The sequence below is a fragment of the Aythya fuligula genome, chromosome 4, assembly GCF_009819795.1.
Source record: "Aythya fuligula isolate bAytFul2 chromosome 4, bAytFul2.pri, whole genome shotgun sequence".
NCBI lineage: Eukaryota > Metazoa > Chordata > Aves > Anseriformes > Anatidae > Aythya > Aythya fuligula.
Window position 1 is genome coordinate 15,687,199 of NC_045562.1, and position 19,184 is coordinate 15,706,382.

The 19,184-nt window shown below is 48.4% G+C and overlaps 2 protein-coding genes across 4 annotated transcripts in view; one reads left to right on the plus strand and one right to left on the minus strand.

Moving 5' to 3' along the window:
- The window catches only part of SHROOM3 (shroom family member 3), a 138,574-nt gene extending 133,653 nt beyond the window's left edge, over nt 1-4,921 (plus strand). Inside the window, exons 10-11 of the mRNA XM_032187178.1 lie at nt 3,125-3,397; nt 4,004-4,921. Of these exons, the coding sequence (XP_032043069.1) occupies nt 3,125-3,397; nt 4,004-4,363 (633 nt within the window). The 3' untranslated portion in view covers nt 4,364-4,921. The remainder of the gene's footprint in view (nt 1-3,124; nt 3,398-4,003) is intronic.
- LOC116489094 (16 kDa beta-galactoside-binding lectin) lies at nt 4,362-15,585 on the minus strand. Of its 3 annotated transcripts, XR_004253244.1 has the most exons (7): nt 15,513-15,585; nt 14,204-14,283; nt 13,873-14,044; nt 13,610-13,718; nt 8,210-8,238; nt 7,788-7,959; nt 4,362-4,436 (listed from the first exon to the last, which is right to left on the minus strand). XR_004253244.1 is itself a non-coding variant. In XM_032187179.1 (6 exons), the coding sequence occupies exons 1-6, from the start codon at nt 15,519-15,521 to the stop codon at nt 7,876-7,878; spliced, it is 483 nt and encodes a 160-aa protein (XP_032043070.1). In that variant the 5' UTR covers nt 15,522-15,585; the 3' UTR covers nt 6,700-7,875. The 3 variants fall into 3 exon arrangements, 2 of the variants coding, with proteins under 2 accessions (XP_032043070.1, XP_032043071.1); XM_032187179.1 differs by lacking the exon at nt 4,362-4,436 and having other exon boundaries at nt 6,700-7,959; XM_032187180.1 differs by lacking the exons at nt 4,362-4,436; nt 7,788-7,959; nt 8,210-8,238 and having other exon boundaries at nt 13,511-13,718.
- Nucleotides 15,586-19,184: the final 3,599 nt, after the last annotated feature.

The following is a 19,184-nucleotide window of genomic DNA, read 5'->3' on the forward strand; positions in this document are numbered from 1 at the left end:
CCCACGCCTTACTGTTTTCACTGCTGCACTGAAAACTGTGCTCCTCAGCAGTTCAGTCAGCGCAGCCTCGGTGCGATGACTTGGGTGGGGAGGGGTAAAGCAGGGCAGGGGAGGAGGAAACCTCCTCCTCTTGTATTGAGGCGATATTTGAGGAATGGCCCTGCGATTCTTGCTGTAGGCTTGCATGCTTTGCCTTCCAGGGCATTTGCAGGGCCCTCTAATTTGATCCTGTCGTTGTCTCACATTGGTTACCTGCTAATTACAGATAAGTTGGGAAGCTCACAAATCTCAAGGAGTCACACACAGGTTACTTGCGTGTCTGTGCCTCTCTTTACACACCTATCAGTTTCACGTCAAAAGCAGCTATGCCTGTCTGTAAATCTAAAAAGTCCTACCTTGACGTGGACAGAGTAACACAGCCCATGTTTCATGCTGTTTGTCAACAGAGTTTAAACATACTGAAGGACAAAAATACTTGTGCAAGTCCCATATGCTGTAAATACAGTCCTTAATTCCTCCTGTGCTGAAATCTGCACTGGATCTTTGTCTAAGTGCAGGGAATTCATGCATCTCTAGCACAGCTCCACATTTTCTCTCTGGATCCTCACTCCCATGCCAAGGGTAGTACAGCAGAAGATAGGAGGCTGGGTGGTGTTCGGGAACGTGCAGTTTGTCCTGCAGCTCTGACTTGGAGAGCTTACCTCTTTTCTTGATATTGCCTTACCATTTCTGCTCTCAGCTTTTATGTGCTAAGCAAAGGATGCTCCCTACTAGGCATTAATACAGTGACAGATACAATGAGATCTCCACTGACGTGCTCCATAACACAAATCATCAGCAGGGAGTGAGTAGATTAGCTCTTTGAGCATCTGAGATGCAGGTAGGCCCTTCTCAGGTCTTTAGGAGCTGTCACACCCCGCTGCTGGAGTGGTCTAAAGACGCTCAGTGCCTGCCATCGATACAAATATCTGTGGTCCTGCACATGTACAGATAACGTGTGTGTCATATGCTGCTTGATTTATCTGGCCCAAGCTGCTGGTTGTAGAGTGTGCAGCTTCGGAGGTAACCACAGCCCACCGTGCCTCTAGTACTTGATTGATTCTTGGGGTGCCGTTCACTTTGAAATCGACTGCCTGCTGATGAAATACAAGGAGGACGATGCTCCAAGGAGTCAGCGGGCATGCTGCAAGGATCTGACAGGCTGGCCAGTAAATGTGTGCCTGCCACTGGAGGACACGTCCCGAGCCTCAAAGGTTACGTTGGCATGGAAAAACAGAAATCGATGGGAGTGATTAGGCCCAGGCAGCGAGATCTGTCTGGCATGTTCATGGTCTATGTGAAATAACATTTGCATAGGCATTATCTGGGAAGGCAGCTACTCTGAGAGGTCATTTGGGTAAACTATGCTCATTTCCATTGTAAATGTGCAAAAGAGCTATGTTGGTTTGGGATCTTAGGAGAGTCACTGCTTAATGAATACAAAGCAGTTCCTGTCCAGCTCCCAGGCCTTCAAGAACAAAGGTACTTTGCCCCTGGCAGTCCTGTAGAGCAGGCCTGCACCTTGTGCAGATCTTCCGGAGCAGGTGGAGTGACTGCCACCTCTGAGCAGCTCAGGCCTCCTGAAAACCTGCAGAGGTCAATGCCAGACTTTCTGTCCAGCCCACAGAGCCCAGCAATAGGGTTTTCTCCCCTGCCATCATAGTTGTTGAGATTGGATCCCTTCTCCACAGGAGTTGGTCTGGTAATTAATTGGTTAGGACCTTGGATCTTTCATTTGGAAGTGGCATTGGCATCATAGGCTAAGGAAAGGACAAGTGTTGGTTCTTGTCCCTGGATACTACCTGTCATACTGAGGGGAGAATCCAAGTAAAGGAGTTTTGGCTGTCCCTTATCCTACCAGGTGGGATGTAGTAAAACACCACTTTTTCCCTCTTCTCCCCCTCGACTACTCTACTAAGAAATGGCATGAGTTACCAGTCATTCCAGCATAAACCTGGTAGCTGACATATGTTTTTAGAAAATATTTCTCACATTTTATTAAGCTTTTGTATATATGCGGAAGCTGCCAGTGGACTAGTGCAGCCAGAAGCCTGTGAGCTCCAGAGCATGCACAGAGTGTACCATCTAGTGGTGTCTGCCGCAACACTGCTCTTCATTTCTTGGCTGCAAGAGCAGCCCCCAGCCTGACCAGTGTTTAAAAATCCTCTTTCCTTTGAAGTACAGTTTCAATCCCACTTGAAATTAGCATCAGTTTTGATGGAAAAAAAGACTGTGCTAGTAAACTTTGAGAGAATATTTTCAGGCAAGTTTATGATTTATTTCTGTTTAATCCTGCAGCATCGGTATGCAGAATAGATTAACATACATGTAATGGTGCCTCATCAGTGCCTGAACTGAGACTGAACGTAGAAGAGTACATAAAAGAGACTGAACATAGCCCGACCCTTGCTATTTCTGCTCTCTATGCTCTCACTTCTGACAGAATGGAAGCAAAAATTGCAAACCTCAGGCCACAGACTTCTGCTTTTGCATATATATGTCTTTCCTCTAAATCCTAACAGAAATTAGGATCTCCAGCACACGTGCAGCAGTGGTGGTTCTGGAGTAACTGAACCCTGGGGGCCTCCTTTGCTTTGTCAGTGAAATAGTTGCCAGCATTGTCGCAAAATAAGTGCGTGCTCTATGTCTTTGATCAGTCACTAAGAAAATCACAGGCTGGGACGGAGAGGTGGGAAGAGGCAGGAGATATGGTTGTAGCTCTTCTCTTAACAGAATCTTTTGAAGGAAGGTGCATACGGTTATCCTCTTTCAGACATATGCATCTGGGTATCAGAATCTGGCAAACCAGATTGGATGCTCTTTTTGAAGATGTTCATTGATGATGGAACAAATATATCTTCGTGTAATCTGATCAGGTTATCAGATTCAAATTATCAGCTAAACGCGGAATTTCAGAGTTTTCTCTGTTCCCTGCTTATTGTCTTCTTTATGTTTCCTTTGTCACTCATTGCTGACTTGACCCTGCTCCTCAGGGACTGTAGCCATATCCTCTCGTTGTCGTCATCCGTATGAGCAGTGTGATCATGATAATAACCGATGTGGCAATGTGTTTCCCTTCTGACAGGCTGAGCTCATCGGGAGCTTGACCCACAAACTGGAAATCCTGAAGGAAGCCAAGGAAGGCCTGCTTGCAGACATTAAGATGAATAATGCTCTTGGAGAGGAGGTGGAGCTGTTGATCAGCGAGCTATGCAAACCAAACGAGTTTGACAAATACAAGATGTTCATAGGCGATTTAGATAAGGTGGTGAACCTCCTGCTCTCCCTCTCAGGACGCCTGGCCCGGGTTGAGAATGTTCTGAGTAGCTTAGGGGAAAATGCCAACAGTGAAGAGCGGGTACGTATCTGCACAACCGTAGCATCTTGGTCTTTCTCAGTCACAAGAACCTGCTTGTATAAGCTAGGACCTCCAAAGGCTCCCAGGGAGGCAGGTGCCTCATTGATTTTGTGTAAGCGGTAGCAAACACGGTTCTGTCCCCAGGAATCTTGATCCCAGTTTGTACAAATATGTCAGATCCTATGGCTTTTACCTCGAAACAGTGGCTGTGTTTGGCACAGCATGTCTGTGTGGAAGAGGGACTGTGTGGTGGTTTGTATTGTGGAACAACCCACTGCCTTTTACCTCAGCTGCAGCCACATTTTAACATTCTTTGGGTGGCTGTAAAAGACGAAGCCAGGTTTTCCTGGTAGTTGCTGCTTTTGAGCAAGTTTTATTGACGTTCTTGGGGTCCTTTCCTCCCCACATTGACTAGAGCAGTTGCAGTCCTGTTCAGCAGGATTCCCATTCATCCATCCTCCTTCCAGAGGCTCCTGACTCTGTCCAGGAGCTTAGCAGCCATCGTTCCTCCCCTAAAGGAGGCAAACACAGTAGTGGGGGGAAGAAGAGGGGAGATAAGTGAGTTTGGTGCTGCTGATACTGAAGCGCTCTCTCTGGTATGTGCAGAGTTCTCTGAACGAGAAGAGGAAACTGCTGGCTGGCCAGCACGAAGACGCCCGGGAACTGAAGGAAAACCTTGACCGTCGAGAACGGGTGGTCTTGGAGATCCTGGGCAACTACCTCTCTGAGGAACAGCTCCAGGACTACCAGCACTTTGTAAAGATGAAGTCCGCACTCCTCATAGAGCAGCGAGAGCTAGACGATAAAATCAAACTGGGTCAGGAACAGCTCAAGTGCCTGATGGAAAGCCTCCCCACAGACTTCACACCCAGGGATGCAACAGCAGCAGCCGCCCTAGCTGCAGCACTTGCTACCTCCGCCGGGGTCGGTGGTAAAATGCTTCCAGTGGTCTCATCCTCACTCTAACCTTTCCCATGTGGTCCTGGGCAAAGTCTTTCTGCTTGAGTCTATTTAATCCAAGTACTTTGGAGATGGTTCTCTACAGTGACAATGAACAGAGGTTTAAAACAGGATTTCAATGAAGGAAAAAATAGCAATAATAAAGGTTTTATTTTCCTTTCCTTCCACCACTGCTTCCTGGGAACTTAAATCAGTCTGGAGGGAACTAAACTGTATCTCCTCCTAAACTATATCTCCTCCTGCCAGAGAAGAGGAATTCTCATGAGAAATAAACACGTTACCTTTAATAAAAAACATCACCTCCTTTTTTTCCTCCCTTTCCTGCCTACCTGGCACCTCATTAAATAATGAAGGATCTAAAAGAATTAAGCCTTAAAAATAAAACCAGCCCATTCTACTGAACATTAATGATATTTATATTTTTTAAAGAACAAGACAACGTGTAAGTTTTTGTACATACTCTAATCAGTTACTTGATTCTACTTTGTTCTGTATGTAGAAAAGACATTTAATTTTGTATTTTGTGAAAACATTAATAAAAAGAGGGAACCCCAAAGATAGTCATGCATTAGCCTGGAACATCTCTTCATGGTTCTGTTGTTGTTGGTTTTTAATATAATAAAGGGCTACCGGAAGAAGCTTCAACCTGTTTCAACACATGCTGAATATACCAGTAAGTGTCCTTATGAAAGACATTTTGACCAGGAAAATACAATCTTTCCTCTTCGGGATCTTTTGATCCAATGATTCTAGAGTTTAAATATGCTTTTAAGAAAACTTGCATCACAGGAGTCCAAGTTAGCATGAAGTAATGAATCTTGCTCTTTACTCACTGTGGAGGTTTGGGAGGAGTCCGTTTGAAATAATCAAACTCATGATCTGTGTTACTGTTGCAGCCTGTTTGCATTTCTGTGAGATGAGAAGGAGATCTCTAATGGCATTATTTATAGGCCTGTTTTTGTGAAGGGATGATGTGCAGTAGGACTTTTTTCGTAAGTAGTATCTCATTTGAGATCCTGAACCTACTTCATCAGAAATTGATTTACAAGCCAGAGGAGGCATTAACTTGAAATCCTACTATATTTCCTACTCAGTCCAACCTGGAATAACTAAATGTGCCCAACTGAACTTTGCTGTATCAATTTACCAAGTGCTAGGTGATTGTTGCAAGTTTGCACACAGCAAAGCAGATTGGGGCAAACGTTCTTTTTCTGTCTGGGACGTTGCTGTCCTCTCTACTGAGCTGCATTGCCATTTAAATGAAATGGCTAGGAGCTGCCTGAACAGATCACCACTGCAATTGATGAGCCAGACTTGGGTCGCCTGTCTTCTAACCTTGCAGAGATTTCCAGCTGTGGAAGCAATTCAAGTTTCAGCCTTTCTCCAGGGGTTTGCATCGTTCATTGCATACTATCTTGCCATCAGGATCAGAGCAGAGATTTTAGTCGTGGTTTTTAAGATCATTCATTTTGAATTTCATGCCCAGCACATGACTGAAAATTACAACAGTTATTGCTTTCAGTGCTAGTTTTAAATCCCCGCTTGTTTTTTTTTTGAATAGCTCACGTAGCTCTTCCACAGGCAGCTTGGCAGGCGGAAAAAAAAATACCAGTGCCCTTTTGTCATATCCAGCATCAATTCTCCAATTCCCCAAAATAAAACCTATTTGATGTTTTAATGCTTTTTGAAGCAGCAAGTGACGTGACAGCAAACATTTTATTCACTGCTACTGAGCTTGAAATGCTGTTCAGGCTTATACAGCATTTCATGAGAACCCTAAGCAGGAGAACTCGTTTTTATGCCTTAATAGCTGAATCAAAAAATTGGAAGAAAAGTATTTTGGAGGTAATTCAAGAACAATTCTTTGGGATGTTTTCAGGAAAACAGTGGGGGGAGCTGTTTCCAGCCAATCAAAACATTTAATTTATTTTAAAAACAAAACAAACAAAAAACCTTCCACAGTTCTTTTAGTTTAGCATGTTTGAAAGCCGTGCTCACTTAGATTTTTTTTAAGCCACCCTTTCATCTTACACATACCGAAACCAATGAAAAAAACTTGGCAGATGTGGCAGGCTTTTGTGAATCATTTAGAACTGGCCGACATTGTCTTTTCCACTTACTGTGTCCTGAGAAAGAAAGTCCTGCAGTCTACCCTCAGGCTAGGAAGAGCCTCCCAGCTAAGCAGGGTCTGTCTGTGTGCTGCAGAAACCAGCACCCATTTCAGAGGCAGCCCACTGGGCTGCATGGGCTGCAAAGTCCAGCCACCCTTGCCCACGTGTACTGCAGGCAGCGACACCAATTTTCACTCAGTGTGCTGGCATTACGCTGCAAGTCAAGTGTTTCCAAGTGGTGGGCAGTCGGCCAGCCTTGCGGTGGTGGTATATAAGGCTTTACTAAATAGTGTGTAAAACTGTTTCTTTTGTAGGGTTTCCAGCTAAAACGTTTGAGGTTAAGGGTTCATGGTGGTTTGCAAGAAATTCAGATGTTTGGCATGGCTCTGCACTCCGCCAAGTTTGGGGATTCCTGCTAAGAAAGTCCTGCGTGTGCTCCCACTGTACACACAAGCATGAGTTAATGAGGCAAGTGATAGTAATTTATGTTTTTATAATAGCTGAGATCTTCAGGTGAAAAATGAATTAAAGCCCATATCTCTTTATCATTAGGGAAACAGCCTTTGCACAACTTTTTTCAAAAACTGCTCCTCAAACTGCAGGATTTGCTGTTTGGCAGAAACACATCTTGACTTGTATTTGAAGGTAGCCAACCATTGGCCAAGCCAGTAGATTTATTTCCTAGTAGATTTATTTCTCAGTGCCTTTAGCAAAAAAGGGAGACCTATTCATTTCTCCTTACCCACTTTGTTTTTCTCTTGTGTTCTTAAAACTGGAGCATAATGGAAACTCATTTCACAGAATGATGGCATAATTTCATGGGACTGGAGTACCATGGGTAGAATTTAACAGTTATTGTCTAGTCCTTATATGCTTACTGAAACAAATCTGAATTTGGGGTCTAGCTATGTGAGATTTCCACATCTGAACCCGTAACTACATGGCTACAGTGGCAAAAACCTGCAAGCTAGATACAGAGAGTGTGATTTTCATTACTAGCCCTTCCCTAAAATGCAGTGTCCCACTTATCTCAGATCTGGGGTATTTCCCCTTTCAGCTGCAGCACAGGCTGAAGCATTATAGCATGCTCAAAGCAAATTATTCAAAACACATCTTGCAACAAACAGTGGTTCTCAACAGGTGGGCATTTTAGCTAAAAAGGAGCGTTATTTTTATAAATGAAACATCAATTTGGGATACTGGAATTGAATGCTCCACCTTCTACCCTACTGTGGGAATGGTGGTGCTGCGTGACATTGCCAGCCAGCCCTCTGTAGATGAAAGTGGAAGAGATTCTTCCCAAAGTCAGTTCAGATTACCTGGGTCAGGTGCCTTCTCCAAATTGGTCTCTGGAGAAGTCTCTTTCCTTCTCTTCAGACTATTGACCGTTGAAGGATCCTGCAACAGCTACCTGGCCCATTCAGCTGGCTGCAGTTGATGCCTGGCACGGAGTGAAGCATGCAGTCTTGCTTCTCTAGCTTGAGGCAAATCCTAGTAAGGACAGAGCAGTAGCTCTTTTGATATAGATGGTCAGTTCAAGGTAAAAGCTAGTTGCACAAAAGCGATGTTACTGTGTGATCTGCCTTCCCTATATTCTCACTCTCAGTAAACATCTCAGTTGCAGGGGAAATTTCCAATTTACCCAGTGCTAACTGGCTTTACTTTTGAGGACAATCAGAAAAGTCACAGAAAAGAGAGGGGGGCCTCATTTTTCCTGATTTAGCATTCCTTAAATTGTTACCTTCAATTTCCAGCCAATTTCTGAGGGACCTGTCAGGAAAAAAAAAAAAAAAAAAAAAAAAAAAAAAAAAACACACACACAAAAAAAAAAAAAACAAAAAAACAGGTATAAGTCAATGTTGCCCCACAGTGATTTTCTTGGCCTTTGAAAGCAATCAAACTGCACTGCTGTCATTGCACCCAGACCCAGCACAGGGAAAAGGAAAAAGAAGGAGGCATACACTCACATTGCAATGCTGTCTGTGCAGTGCAGGACATTGAAGCAAGTCTCTTCAACCTACCTTTCAGTACGTCCTCACATGCTGTCAGCAACATGCTACCCCTGCAGTCTGCTTGGCTGTGCTGTTCCACATGATGTAATGCGCTGTGAAAATCTAGTCATCTGAATTTGCAATTTGCTTTTTTTTTTTTTTTTTTTTTTTTTTTTTACTGAGCCCTTGGGCCATTGATGGTCACAAAGAATTCACGTCAGATGCTTTCCTCGAGACTAAATCTAGCAAGGGGTGTTTACACTAGGGTCTCTTGGTTCTAAGTTCGTACACAAGATCTTTTGTGAAGGTTACCTACAAAATTCATCAAACACAGAGCACCGAAACAATCCATGCATCAGGACTGATCCATCATCTCCACAGCTCAGCTTCTGGCACACTCATTTAGACTGGTCAAGAAGAGGAGCATGCAAATAAACCTGGATGGCATTTCAGAGACACTCCACACAAATCCTGAATATTAACACGAGCAGTGACTCATTGTTTGCAAAATGGGAAACAGCTTTTCATCAGAGAGCCCATGCTTCAAATCGGTGTGAGCAGACTGGGGGCTTATTTAGGGACCTGCTCCCCAGGTTTGGCTGGGCTTGATTCACCTGAGTTGTTTTTTCCTTTATGCCCCCTCTAGAGGGGATTTTTGTTGACCGGGGCATGGCTTTATGGTTTGGCTGTGTTCCTACAGGACTTCCACTTGTCCCTGCAGCCCACAGGGCACGTAAATTCAGTGTTGTATGCTTCTTGTAAATTACAGGGCTTTTCTGGCAATAAGTTACTGAACATTGTTTGTGTTAGGTGACTGAAGATGGGTATGTGGCCAGAGTGGTCTCTGAGTAGGAGCTGGTCCTTTCCGCTCCATTTGGCCAAACACTTCTGTCCCTCTGCAATACAAATCATAGAAAGAGGCTGGATTTAGGGTGGCAAAAACAAGTAGCCTGGGGCTTTCGCCAGATGCTTACATGCATACAGCTTATGTGCATACAGTAGCACAGCCTCCTCAGCTTTCATGCAACACATTGTGTATTAACACTAAAATGGTAACAAAAAGCCACTTTTTCTTGTCCCCTTGTAGGGTAGGGAGCTGGAGCCATTTGTGGAGAATGGCAGACTACTGTCAGCACATCTGCTCCGTTTCTTTGAAGGTTAGGGATAAGGCTGTGTTTCCTGTACCCCATAATGTAAAGTTGGTAAATGTGAGCCAGACAGCTTTTTTTCCTTTGTGATTCACAACTTGAGACCATGTATTTCTGTCAGGGTCGCCCAAGATTTCTAATAAAAGTCACCACAGCACAGCTATTTGGTTGAGCCAAAATAAAACCACAATTTAAAAAAAATAAATTTAAAGCATAGCATTTGAGAAAGAAAAGCCATTGTGGAAGATTTCAAAAGAGAAAATGGCTTTTCTGCAAATATCAGTTTGTCACGCAGGCCAGTTTTATGGGGTGAGGCACTGAGCCAGAGGAGGTGGTGGGCAGGCGCCATTTTGCCTCAGCGGGGCCCGGTGGGCGCCATTTTACCTCACGAAGGGGCTGGGCAGGGCCTCCCCTCCTGCCTCACTGGAGGGAGCAGCGCACAGCAGGGCAATGCCACAGACACCCCTGTGGCCAACAGCACCAAAATCTCCAAAAAGTGTTAGCAGGGCTTGCCACCTGTCCCCCCAGGTGTGTTTTACCATTAGAAGCTGTGAGTAATCAGGGCCAGTGAGGGACAGCTCGGCTCAGGATGGTCAGTCAGGAGCCCACATACAGCACACTGCCGGGAGCCTCTGGAAAAAGGGTGAGTATATTTAAATTTTTATACATTTTTTCTCCACATAGGAAGGCTTTGCAGCCTGGACCTCTTTGCTTGCACCTACTGCGAGTGTGTAGGGGGTTTGGTTTCCAAGAGGGTTTCCTCAGAGGGAGGGAGGCAGTGTGTGGAGACATGGTGGTGCTTGCCTGGGTTTTTTCCCAGCAGGGTGTGCAGGCACAGCGGTGGTAGCCAGGTGCTTGTCTTATCCCTTGGTTCCTGTCACCAGACAGCTTCCCATGGTCTGTACCCACCTGACCCTGAGGGCTCAGTGTCCCACAACTGCAGCCAGCTTTGTGCTCAGGCTACCATCATGCTACAAGGGGCATTGTGTAGAAAAAAACTTCCAGTGCACAGCCCCAGGAAGTGGGGACAGTTATCAGGTAATACAGCTTATAGTTTGAGGATGGATTTTGGAAAGGATTTTTGAAAGTGAGTGGGTGACAGGGTTTCCATTTGCCTTGTAAAGAATAAGGCCAAGATCAAGGGAGCAGAAGGTGAGCAGACAAAGAAAGAACATGGCTGTCCACACACCCAGTGCTCTTGGAAAAAGCTGACTGGAGGTCACATATCCATTTTGTACAACACATGTTAATTCCCTTCTTATAAGTCTGTTGTCTGAAAGAAATACTCTTGCATCTTTTTTTGCCTGTGAATATGTGATTTAAGTGGGAGGTGACCCAACTGTCTCCCCCTTCCCCACCATAACTTTGGTTGCCCGTTGGCTTCCCCAGCTTTCTCCTTCAGACACTGTTCATGCTTACACTATTCCCCGTTTCTGCATGCAGACAGTCTTTTGAGGCTGTGTTGTAGAGTGGTATATGCACACTTGTGTAGCTAGAGTCACTCAGATGGCCTATTTCTGTCAAGTGAAGTTAATGTGAACTGCTCAAAGAGAGGTTATTTTTGAGAAGACAAAGCTGCTGGTCTGTCTGGCCCATTACTACTCTTTCAGGTCCTGTGTAAGATTTTAATTCCTCTGTCACATTTACTTTTTCCGTACTAACCTCTTCTGCAGTTGTGCATTTATTCTCCATTTCTTAAGTGTGAATTGATAACACACAACATATTTTTTGTTCATGTTGTCATAGCCTTACAGCTGCTTTCCAGGGTCTTAAAGGTCCCATTATGCCTCCCCATGATGCTGTAAGGCAAGAAAGTGCTGCAGCTTTGGTTCCTGGTGAATAACCAAGAATCAAGGCTGACTGTGGTGTAGCAAACTTGGAGGATTCAGTACATGCAACCCCCTTAACAGGGATCAGTGCTGTTTTCCTCCCTCTCCTGGTCTCAGTGAGGAGGTAACCTGTAGGATCTTGATTCCTTCTGGGAAGTGTTACTGGACTGAAAGACTCTCTACAGATGTGACAGGATTTAAATAGACAGAGAAAACCCACACCTCTAGGCCCTGCTGTCTGTGCTTTTGTGCTCCACCCAGAGCAAGCAGAGCTCAGGTTCCTCCCAAGGATACTGAAAAGCAAAGTTCACCATGCCTTTCAAGGAGGACTTAACTTGGCAGGGAACCAGCTCTGGCTTTACATTCACTGTGACCCTCTGCCTGCAGCAGGGCATAGCATTCTTGCTTTCCTGATCTCTCTAACAGCAAGTCTCACCATTACTCCAGAAGCCCGTTGGAGCACTCCACGTTTACTCTGCCTGTTTAACAATGTCACTTACAGAAACAGGAGCATTCAGAAGTCTGGGACATGGGAGAACACGACTCAAGAGGCAGGAAGTGCTGGCAAAGGCATGCTTCCTTCCTCCCCTTTCTCCCCTTTTGAGGTCTCCTTAGTGGTAGCTGCCAGTGTTAGAAAGCAGGATAAGCCTAATTAACCATTGTGGAAAGTACAAGGGGGGGGCAGTCCCCATGAAGGGGCTGTTTGTGCTCTGAGCACAGTGGTCAGGACCACACGTGGCTAGCCTACCTAGACATCAGGACTGCCAGTTTAGCAGGCAAAAATGAGATCAACTTTTCTCTTGTCAGTGCTGACAGACACATATTTCATCTGATCCAAGTAGCTGGCACAGGCACCTGAAGTAAGCTCCACATCCCACTGCAACATAAGGGCTTTCTACTCCTTTCTAATAAAGGGAACACTTTATAGCTTAGTGTACCTTCAGACATTAGAACAGGGAGAGAGGGGAACAAGCCAAAAGCCATCTTCTCCCCTCCTACCACAAAGTTTCAATAGCCTTAAAAAAAAAAAAAAAAAAAAAAAAACAAAACACCCAGAAAGCCTCCAGCTCATTCGCACTCCACAAGTCCCTCACTGGCATTAGCTGCACCAGCTCTCAGGTGAAACCAACAGAGCCCCGTCTCCACAGCTGTGCCCACAAGGGGAGTGGCAGGACCCAGCTGTAACCCGTGCCCTTCTGGCAGCGCTCCAAGAAGGCCTCCAGGGCAGGGCTGCCAAACAGCAGAGGGAAAAGGGTGTCCAGAAGCTGCCTCCAGATCAGTCACCTCACAGATTCCTCAGCTCTACAGCAGCTGCTGCAGGACAGCATTACTTCCACACAGCACATGTGCTGGCACAAGGGCGGCAGGACTGCAGCCTGTCAGCCTCCCCATAAGAAGTATTCAAATGGCTGAAATACTCCGCAGAGGATTACTGCCCTACCCCAGCAGCTGGCCTGGCTGCTCAGCTGTTCAAAGCAACCACAGCCCTGGTCCAAAGCAGCCCCGCTGTCAGAGATTAGCCAGCAGGACTCAAATTCCACCACTTCAGCAGCATTTGGCTAAGGTAGCACCTTGCACCTGCATAGTTGGGGTCAGGACTGTCACAGCTGTGACACCACAGGGCCAGCCCCACAGCCCAGCAGCCTGCCCAGGCTCCCTCTGCAGGGCTCTGTTACCTTTCGCCAGGTCCTCAGTCGCTGCAGCAGCCCCAACTCAGTCCCTGCTTGGGCATGGCTAGCAGGCAGCTCGGGAGCAGCTGTAGCAGGCACACTCCAAGGCATTGCATGAGCAGAGCGAAGGGGTTTCAAGCAGAAGAGACGATTCACCAAGCTTATTTTCACGTGCCTAACTGCAACTACTTGTATTTGCTGCACTCGGGATCCAACAGCTCTCCTGCCAAGGTAGCTTGAGTCACAGTAGGTCATGCTTTGCCAGCCATGTGGTCCAGCCCTGTACCAGCTGCAGGGCAGCAGTGTAAATAAGCACATCAGTGGATACTGAACCTTTCCCCCTGTCCACCCCTGTAGCACACACAGGAGCAAGCTAATTAGAGCAGGAAACAGCAGAGAAAGCAGCCAGGGCAAGTTTGGGTTTATTTCACTATGCAGGGGGAAAGAAAACAAGACAAGCTGTAGCAGTTAGCTAAACTTAATGGCTTTGACTTTAAAGTCACCCTCCACAGCCAGGTATTGAATTTTCTCCATGCCCAGCCGATTGGGGAACTCGAACTCCGCTTCAGGCAGCTTCACCTTTACCTCTGTGGCATCGAAGGAGATACAGATCTGCAGGGAACCACAAAGAGGAAGGCTTATGCATCACTGGTCACAAGCCAGGCTCGGTGCAGGATAGTTGAGGTGGCCACTGGTGGCAGCATTAAGATCCCCAAGCCCATCAGCGCCCCATGCCAGGGCCTTGCACAGACCCCCGGGGCCTCACCTCAATCTTGTCACCGTGCTGGAAGGGGAAGTCAGCCTTCCTGTCCTCCTCGCCCCACGTGCCATCCTCCTTCGAGTTGCACACGATAGTGTTGACGTCCCCGTGGCAGTCGAAGCGAGGGTTGAAGTGCAGCATGAGGGTGCCGCTGTCCTTCCCCACGTTCACAGCAAACCTGGGGAGACCGAGGCAGCACCAAGGAGATGCTCCAGCCACCCCGTGCCAGCAAGATGAACCTAGCAGGAGCTCCATTACCCCCGGCAAGGGCAGGAGCCTGCTGGGCTGCAGCCCCCCTGCAGTGCCCCATCAAGCCATCTGCCACCTCCTCACTCACCCTTTGGCATCAGACAGGATCTTGCCTTTGACCTTGATGCACTCTCCCGGCTCAACATCCAGCTGAGTAACCACCAGTCCCTGTGGGGCCAAGCGGCAGGAGTTAGTCCATCCTAAAGCAAGCCTTCCAGCCCTGCCTGGGCTGAGGCACGAGCCAGGCCTGGCAGACCCGAGGACATTTGCAGTTTAGTGCTAGGGCAGAGATGGAGTCAGCCCAGCCACCTTCACCAGGTCAGCAGCAGGCACTGGCACAGGTTTGCTAGCAGTTACACAGCTTTTATAACATTACATCCTTCCCCTTCCCTAGGCGTGTCTCCAGCGTACAGGGGCTACCAAAACATTTGCACACTTGACTCAGAGCTGCGTGCAGAAAGAGAGGGGGCAGTGGAGCCACTGCTGGCTGCAGCCCACTGAAGCACAGCACCCCCAGGGAAGCTCTCATGGGGCAGACAAGGGCTTGTTCCTATCCTCAGAGCCAGATTATTCCATCCCCCAGCCTCACACCTCCCAAGTAGGGTTTAACTCCCCCAGCCTAGAGGAAGAAGCTGTTTGGTGAGGTCAGGCGTAACTCAAGCCATGCTTTGGTGCCAGTGCTTCCAGGCCCAGGTGCAATAATGCTGAGCTGCATCCAGCCTGATAAGCAGATAAGAAGGCAGATAAGGCAGGGAAACTGCCTTCAGGCTGGTCCCATTGCTCACTTGGGCTACTGCTCCAGCACCCAGAGCCCCCTCAGATGGCTACCCAGCCCAAACGGTGCTCAGCCTCACGTCTGCTCCCTGCTGGGGTCAGATCCCTGCAGCCGCTAAGCTGCTTATTGCTGTGGCACTAACGCTGCCTTCTGGCTCTGCTTCTGGAGCCCCACAGGCACACAGCCCCAGTGGGGATCAGGGGGCAGACCTCTGGAGGAAAAGGGAGCTCAGGGCACAGTCAGCACACACTGCCATCCTGCTTTCCTCTGCTGCTATGTTTTAGCCCCATCCTGTATCCAAAGCAGATTTTTTTTCAGAAGGAAAATAAGGAGTTTATCAGGAAAATGGCATTCAGACTGGTCCCAAAACTTTAGAGCACTCAGAGATACAAACATGCATTAAAACAGCTTTCCCATTCAGATAGCATGCCAGAGAAGAGGGGGGAAAAGAAAAACGTCTGGTCAACCCTAACTGTTCCTCCCACAGCCACATATCAGCCGAGCATTTCCTCTCAGCTAATCCTTTTCCTCTCCTACCTCTGGCACCAAGCCCAAACCCCGCAGGCAGGCAGGCAAACCCTAGCCCTGCTCGGCGCTCCAGTCCGGCTCAGAGGGCACTCACTTGCTCCATGCTGCAGATCCCAGCCCCACCAGGCAGGACACCCCCGAGCCCCTGCTCCACAGCCCAGCGTGACTCAGCACCGAGCTCCAGCAGCTTAAATCCCTCGGGCAGGACCATCACATGATGGAGGGGGGGCGAAGAAGGGGATCGCTCGCAGCTGTTTGGAAGCTGGAGCTTTCCCAGCCATTTAAAGTGGGCAGCGGGAGATCTCTATTGATACTGCTCTTTGTGGGCAGGGTGTGTGTGTGATTTTTTAAAGCTGGCGATTGTTTGCTTCTGCGTGATCCTAGAAATCCTTACTGTAAGCTCTTCTAGCCGCTATGCCGTGTATGTTGGCTCGCAGCCCGAGTGTGGCTCCGTGCCTGCAGCGAGGTGCCTGCTTTTTGTTAAGTGATCCCTGCCTAAAACCGGGGCTGGAGTCCTTGTGTTACTGCTGCAAAGCCACTGCCTCGCAGAATATGTGTGTGTGTGTGCTCAGCCTCTCAGCCTGGCCTCGTGCTTGCAAGGAGACTGGGCTGCCGGGAGCCCCAGGGTATGCAACGTTACTGCTTACAGTACAATAAAACCCCGGAGTTTGTGGTGTGCAGTGCCAGAGCTTAAAAAGTGCCTGGAAGTTGAGGCTGCTGGTGTGAGGCACAACTAGATGTGAGAATTCGGGCTGCAGCTTTTGAGAAGCAGCGTGATCTGGCTGGATCCATTCCAGTCTCAGACTCCAAAGGGAAAAGAGAAATGCTTTTTTGGCGGACAAAGAAGTTGGGCAGGGTTGACTGCAAGCGGCGAGAAAGGAGGCTGTTTTCCCAGCCGGCCCCTAACTCCTGCTGTTCACCTTTGCTGCGTCCCTTACAAGCACACTGTCCCTGCCCCGAGGGGCTTTGGGGAGGGGAAGGTGGGAGCGTGGCCAGGTCAGCTGGGTGCCGCGTGTGGCTTTGGATTAGCCTTAGCAGGGTCCTCAGGCCTCCGTGCCTCAGTTTCCCTCGTGCATGGAGGGGCACTGATGGCTTGCAGCTTCACAGGTCCACTTGTGCAACGTGGGTCAGGGCTGCTGTGTAGATGCAGCACGCTGCCTGCTGGTTAAGTCTTGTCTGGCCTGTGAGATACCGATCTGCAGATAGCATTAGGGTGGGCTGTGTGGGGCAGTTTATGACACCGAGTGCAGGAATTTAGGGCTAGGTAGCAGGAGACAGGCTGCCACGCAGGGGGCTGCTGGCACGTCAGCAGACCATGCTCGCTGGTATGCATCCTGACTGCTGACACCATCCTTCACTCCTGCATCCCCCAACACCCATCTCTGAACACTCCCGAGGCATTTCTGCATCCCATATGCCTCCGGGCAAATCAAAGCAGAGCTGCATTTGAACTAGAAAGTCACAGGTCTGAACTGTGACTGGGCTGTATGAAAGAAGGCAAACTGCTGACTAAAAGTACTGGTGGGCAAATCCCACACGTCCTCTGGCCTCCAACTCGCTCCCTGGCCGTAGCACATTTAGACGAGGGCCACGCTGAAGCCAGGAGTCAGCTGCAGGAGCAGACCTGGTGCCCACAGCGAATGCCACCAGGAGCAGCCTCCGGCATGGACAGCAGGGAGAAACCCCAAGAAATTCCACCTTAAGGTTGCCCCAGTCTCTGGCACGATGTTAATGGGGATCACGTGTTAGAGGCTTTAGTCGCAGTTGTTCCCCTGTTTGCTGCCACGTGTGAGGGGTTGAGCAAATTCTGTTCGGTTGGTTGGGTTTTTGTGTTTGTTTTCCATTCAGCTCTGCAAAACCCCTGGAGATTTCTCCTCCTTTCGGTGCTGCAGTGTTTTTTTCTGGAGGCACAGCTGCTGCCAAGTTGGGTGGTAGTGTCAGGGCCACGCAGTGCCATAGTGTTGTGAACCCCAACTCCCCTTCCAAAATGCACATTTCTCAGGGGCTGCTTTTTTTTGCCTATGTCCTCCTCCTGCCCTGTCGTTCAGGCCGGGAGCTATCTGTCTAATAGCACACAGGAGACCACACTGTTTGTTTTCCTTCAGCACTCTGCACTGGCAGCCAGGCTGCGTGAGCAGCAAACCCTCTGGTCTTGCCCCTGATCTACAGCGCTCCTGGTCCTAGGTCCTGTGAAATCAGCAGCATTTAGTCTCAGGCAGCAGTGCCAAGATGCCAAACCGCCCGCCCAGCTCCAGGTCCCCAGCCCAAAGCCTTAGTTTCTCTCTTGATTTGCACAGACTGGAGGAAAACGACCAGCCAATCTGATTTTCTCCTAACAGTCCCCAGAAATGCCCCAGATTTGCCTTTAAAAATATAAATGGCAAGCAGATGTAATGTGCTGATTATTGCTCTTCTTCATCTTCTGCAAGAGGAGGTACGCCCTAGCCCTCGGCAGGTCTTATCTCTGGTAGTGACGCCTGCCACTAGGAGTGACACGCTACAGGAGGGCTCCTCGCTTTCCTAGTGAGCCCAAGCCTACACTGCTCCGTGGCCCAGTTCACTGAGTACAGACAGCTCCTTCCTCAGGTGCTTTCCTCAGCGGAGATCTGTGGCAGTGTCTGGGTGGGATCCTGGCCTCAGCAACAACCCCTGATTACTCTCGCAACCTAAATACTTTTGCTAGAGTGGAAACTGTTTCTACCAGGCTGTCACCTAGTTAAGGCTATCAGGCACTTCCACTTAATCCCCTGCTACTGCTGTTGGTCTGCTTCTTCCTGCTTTTCCTTTAGCAAGTTGGTTGGGATCTCCTCTCAGAAGTTTGTGCCTTTTCACCTGCTAAGTACTCCTAAACCCCAAAGAGCTTTAATGTACAGTTTCTCTGGACCCTTTGCACCAAAGACCCCTTCCACGGCTGGCTACAACGCTGACACCACCACGGTGTCCCCAGCTCTGTGCTACCCACAGGGAAAGCTTCGGGGCTGGCCTGGAGACCAGGAAAGAAATGGAGAACCTCCCTAACACCCCACGAGGAAAATCCTTTAGGCTGCTCTGGAAAAGACCAGGCATGACTTGGGAGCCACAGGCCAGTCTGGCAGGAGGCCGGGACACCCTCCCAGCTCCTGTGGGCACCGAGCCTCCCCAGGCACCGTTTCAGAGGGGGATTTGTGCCAGGAAGAGGGTCTGAAGGCCCAGGCCACTTGGGATGCTAGCTGGGGTTGCATGGCCACATACCACTACAGCATTTTTATCCCAGAGCATTTCCTGATTTCAGCTTCCCCTCTATTAAAAAGGAAGCACCTCTATTCCAAGTTAATTAGAAAGTTAATTATAAAGAACTTCTTGCACCATCTCACTGAGCAATGAAAGCAGTTTGCTGATCCCTTCAGTGGGATTTAAAGTAAGCCTCGTCATTTTTATATCCCTCATTAACACTGACCCAAGCTGACAATACCCGTGTTTCATCACTCAGGGGAGCAGACTCAATGGGAGCAAGATGCAAGCTGCCTAGGAGAACTGGGGCTCTGTTATTTTGAGTTTCTCCCACTTTTGCACATCCCCGTACTTGATAGATTTGCAGGTGACAAACACCTCCTCAGCGTCTATTTCTGCACCTCTGAGGAGCTGTTTACGTTTGCCCGTTTGAGGTCCCCGCTACTCTCAGCTTAGTTGTGACTGCAGCACGGTTAGACCACCCCTCCGCCCCCTTCCTTACCACGTCAGTGTCTCAGGTGCACACCTGGGACAGACCTGCCAGCCCCCCTCCAAC